The sequence below is a fragment of the Populus euphratica genome, unplaced genomic scaffold, assembly GCF_000495115.2.
Source record: "Populus euphratica unplaced genomic scaffold, PopEup_1.0 scaffold6.1, whole genome shotgun sequence".
In the NCBI taxonomy this organism is placed as follows: Eukaryota; Viridiplantae; Streptophyta; class Magnoliopsida; order Malpighiales; family Salicaceae; genus Populus; species Populus euphratica.
The window spans coordinates 1,516,866-1,520,898 of record NW_011499849.1 but is presented as its reverse complement, the minus strand read 5'-3'; the positions used below and the strand labels follow the sequence as shown (position 1 = coordinate 1,520,898).

The window sequence follows — 4,033 nt, the reverse complement described above, 5'->3', positions numbered from 1 at the left end:
TAAGAATGAAAACCACAAGCAAATAGCACAGGTTGGCAAATTGAAAAACTGCCAAAGGATTTCCCATAGCCAATTATAGGACGGCTGTACAGTATATTAACATGTTTCAACTCAACATCTCAATGCCACAGAATTCTTTTCTAATCATGGCCTGTGACACACATTATCTACAAATAACTTCTGCAATACCCCCATAGCTTAACCGAATCCAAACCCTTCACTGGCTTCATGAATGGCAAGTAGCAACCTCTCTTCCAAATGTTGTTTTGAAGGATACTCCGGTAAGTCCAATTGATTGAAACTGCAAGAACCAATTGGTTAGGTTAGAATCTCATGTATATTTTCCCCATCAACAAAAATTTAAATTGCGGGAGTGAAGTGAAGGAATGCAGCCAGAGACATCATTACTGCATATAATCTTAACAAAAAAACAAAAAGCCACTGTAATACAAGATTACCAAGTATGAGCCGAAGGCAAGTGATCAGGGCTCCCATAAGCCTTGTGTATCTGGAACTTTTGTGAACCTGAGATTCCCTGGAGAGCACTAAAGCCTTCCAAAGGCACCTGGAAGAAGTAGAAAGAACCATTCTTAGACCTCTTAAGAGTTCCCTCATTTTTATCCAGGAAAATGATCTAAATGCAACAACAATCACCCAAGATTATGAATCTGTTTCCAAGCGGACTTTTTAGCAAGCATATTACAATCTCATCGAGATGTCAATGATCAAGAAAATCCCTTGTCAGAAACTAGTTGAGAACCCTAAGGCATGAATCTGTAAAAATACATACAAGTGTAAAGTAAAATACCTTGGATGTGCCCGTCACAAACTGCAGAAGCCGAGCCTTATCCTCCTTGCTGAATCCTTGAACAACCTCCCAGAACCACTGTATGACAGGAGATGCTGGGCTGTATCCAGAGTACTCAGTATTGGTCCTCATGTCATCCACTGGAAGACATCAACAAGGAAAAATCTTTTAGAACCTTGTTTCATATATCACAAGAATTTTTGGATAGAAGGCAGGGAATGAAAAAATATCATCAAGGACAACAGATTGGGGAAAACTCACAATCAATATCTGGAAGTCCACTTATTAATAATTCCAACTCCTTGTCATTAAAAATTGAAATTAATTCCCTGGAAATTAATTCAGTGAATCCTTCCAAGAAGGCATTTATTTGAGGACGAATAGCGGTTGTCAAACGATGCTCAGCAACTAAATCAACATACTGGTGCTTATTCTCCTCTGTGACTTTAATGTTACGCCCACCAGGAATGAGTTCATAGTCCGTCACCTACATTGTGTTCATCAAACTTGATTATTAAAAATACATCATCCATGACGTCTTGGTTACAAAGTCAGTGCAAAGTCATTACCTCATTTTTTTCATACAGTATAAGCTTCTCCTCATCAGCATCAATGCTGAAAGTGAGATCCAGAACATCACTTATATCATTCTGCAAGCATGAAGGAGTAGGCTAATAAGTTTCAAAGAGTACGTGTACACATAGTTGGTTAGGGGGGTGGTTAATGGCCATTGAGCATACCTCAAGCATCCACTTCAGGTTTTTAAAGTAATCAGGATCAATAGCTTCAATGTCATGATATGTAACTTTAACTCCTAAAATATGCTTGTAAAAGGATCGAGTGAAATGGACATCCAAAAGTTGACCATCAAAAAGTGCTTTTCCAACCTGCCAGACATAGATGAGAGTCATTTAGAAAATACATAATCAACATTGCAATCAAACAAGAACATCTAGAAATGGTACTCACAACTCTTCCAACAAATTTGAAGTACGATAGATGTTCTGTTTGGTAAACAGAGTTTGGGTTAGGCTGAAACGTTGATTCATTGCCAACTGTTGTAAACAGCAGAGCTCCCTTGTCAAAAATAACTCTGGATAACAGCTGGTACCATTCCCTCGTCAGTCCACCTGCATCAATTCCTTCCTCTCCCTGAAAGTGAACAGTCAGCCTCCCTTTCAAATCTATGGTTGATCGCATGCGAAGTTGATTGTATGAATCTTCAAGAATGTAAGCTCTTCTCACAGAAATTCTTAAAGGACTGTGATGATGATCATGCTGGTGTTTTATTTTTGATCTGAAGTGGGCTCGCTTGTTGTCAAAATCAACAAAACGCGGAACCCTCAGCATGAGTGAGAAAGACTTCTCAAGCAACCCAGGATTTTGACGGATGAATGCATTAAGCAGTTTCCTGTGTTTCTCTGAGAACTTGACAAAAGCAGCATGTTTCTCATCGACTTTCAAACCAGGGACTGAGGTTTTCTGCTGGGCAGCAGATGAGCTCGCATCTTCAACCTCAGAAACTGTAATACTATAGTCATGGCTGGAACCTGGCTGTCCAGGATGCAACTTCTCACACATCACAAAGAAGGACTCTATGTATGGTAAGATGTTCTGTGATCCTGCTGGAAGTGGAGGCATCACACCAGATGTCTTAGATGTAGAAGTTCTCGGTAGCAAATCAGGAGCAGAATCTGAATAGCTCTCTATTTTGCTTATGCAGATGCTCAGCTCCAACCACAAAGGCTCTAAGGCTGCATTGATGTCACATACCAGAGCGAGAGCAGCAGTATGCTTTTTTTCTGGAGGAAGATGCTGATCCTTCTCTTTCTCAACTAGTGAAGTAACAAGGGAGCTTAATGCCTGCAAAACCCTCAAAATTGCAGCTCCATCAGAGGATGTTGTACTGAGAAGTGCTTTCACTGCTTCACCGAACATGCGTAACTCAACCATGGCAGATTTTGTCAAAGTTTGAACAGCATTGGCTAGCTCTGTAATAAATAGATGACAGTGGGTTGGAGCAATGGCAACCAGCTTCTTCATTACCTCCGCCACAAGAGTATAAGCATTATCTGACAAACTGAGAAACATAGCATGTCAAGACAAAGGCACCGAGCAAATCTGATAATAGATCCTAAACCTCTAAAATAATGATGATACTAATCGCAGACAATAGAAAAACAGCCATTAAATTTGTTGAGCCAACAAATTGTCAGCTGAGCCATACTGAGGAAATAAAAATAAGACTTGGAGTCCATGATATCTAGTCCATGCATGACCCAGCAGATGATGCTAGAAAATGTCAGAAAGATAATAAACAATTATTTGTTGACATCAATGAGCACAAGAACCACATAAGGCATTGAAAAGCATATTAAAGTTACATCATACCCTTCCCGTGCTAGCAATGAGCATAGAAGTCGAAGTTCTGCTTGTGGCAGGTTAAGCAGTATGATTTGAGCATCTGATTCACTATTTGCACCAGAAGTGGGTTTGGCGGAAGATGAACCAGCAACGCCTAAAGTGGTAGCACCACCTTCAGTATTCATGTCAGCATCTGAACTGGAATTTTGCGGGCCAGATGTTTGTTCAGTGGCAGCCTCGGATTTATCTGATAAACTTGATTTGTTTTCAGCATTGTCAATGATAACCTCCAATAAGTTAAGCAGCTGCAAAATGAATTCATGTCAATCAATATCCACACTTTGCAGTCCAATGAGGAATCTAAAAACCAGCATAATACTATGTGAAGCATCACCTGTTCAAGATGTGCTATACTCCTCAAATAAAGAGGTTGGTTCAAGAGGCTCAAGAGTAAGGCAATAGATATGTATCCTTCCTCGTGCTGCTTTCTATCATCTTCCCTTACAATCATCACAGCTTTGCCACGTGCCTGCTCAGTATTATCTGTCTCCCTTAGTGCGGGGAGAGGCAGTCTAAACTCAAGTAAAATTTTTGCCACATAGGGATGGTTGCGAGCCAAGTAAGTCAGCATCTCAAGGATACGCCGAGACAGCAAGGGTGGAACTCCTATAAATAAACAACAATTTATATGTATACACTAACTACTCTATGCACCAGTAATACAAGATAAAAATCAGAAAGAGCACAGAAACTCCTCAAATACACCATCAAGAATTAGAGCTCTAAAGCTTCAAGCATGTAACAGATGAATCATAATTGTTTTGAGATGATTTTCACAGCAAACCAGGGGGGGGGGGGGTG

The 4,033-nt window shown here is 40.2% G+C and overlaps 1 protein-coding gene across 3 annotated transcripts in view; it reads right to left on the bottom strand.

Moving 5' to 3' along the window:
* LOC105120483 (E3 ubiquitin-protein ligase UPL1-like) overlaps window positions 1–4,033 on the bottom strand; it is a 16,598-nt gene continuing 12,565 nt past the window's right edge. For all 3 annotated transcript variants that reach the window (XM_011018691.1, XM_011018692.1, XM_011018693.1), the window contains exons 9-17: window positions 3,567–3,838; window positions 3,200–3,477; window positions 1,778–2,888; window positions 1,549–1,695; window positions 1,378–1,458; window positions 1,070–1,295; window positions 809–948; window positions 459–565; window positions 1–301 (exon numbers count right to left, since the gene is read on the bottom strand). In XM_011018691.1, the coding sequence (XP_011016993.1) occupies window positions 199–301; window positions 459–565; window positions 809–948; window positions 1,070–1,295; window positions 1,378–1,458; window positions 1,549–1,695; window positions 1,778–2,888; window positions 3,200–3,477; window positions 3,567–3,838 (2,465 nt within the window). In that variant the 3' untranslated portion in view covers window positions 1–198. The remainder of the gene's footprint in view (window positions 302–458; window positions 566–808; window positions 949–1,069; window positions 1,296–1,377; window positions 1,459–1,548; window positions 1,696–1,777; window positions 2,889–3,199; window positions 3,478–3,566; window positions 3,839–4,033) is intronic.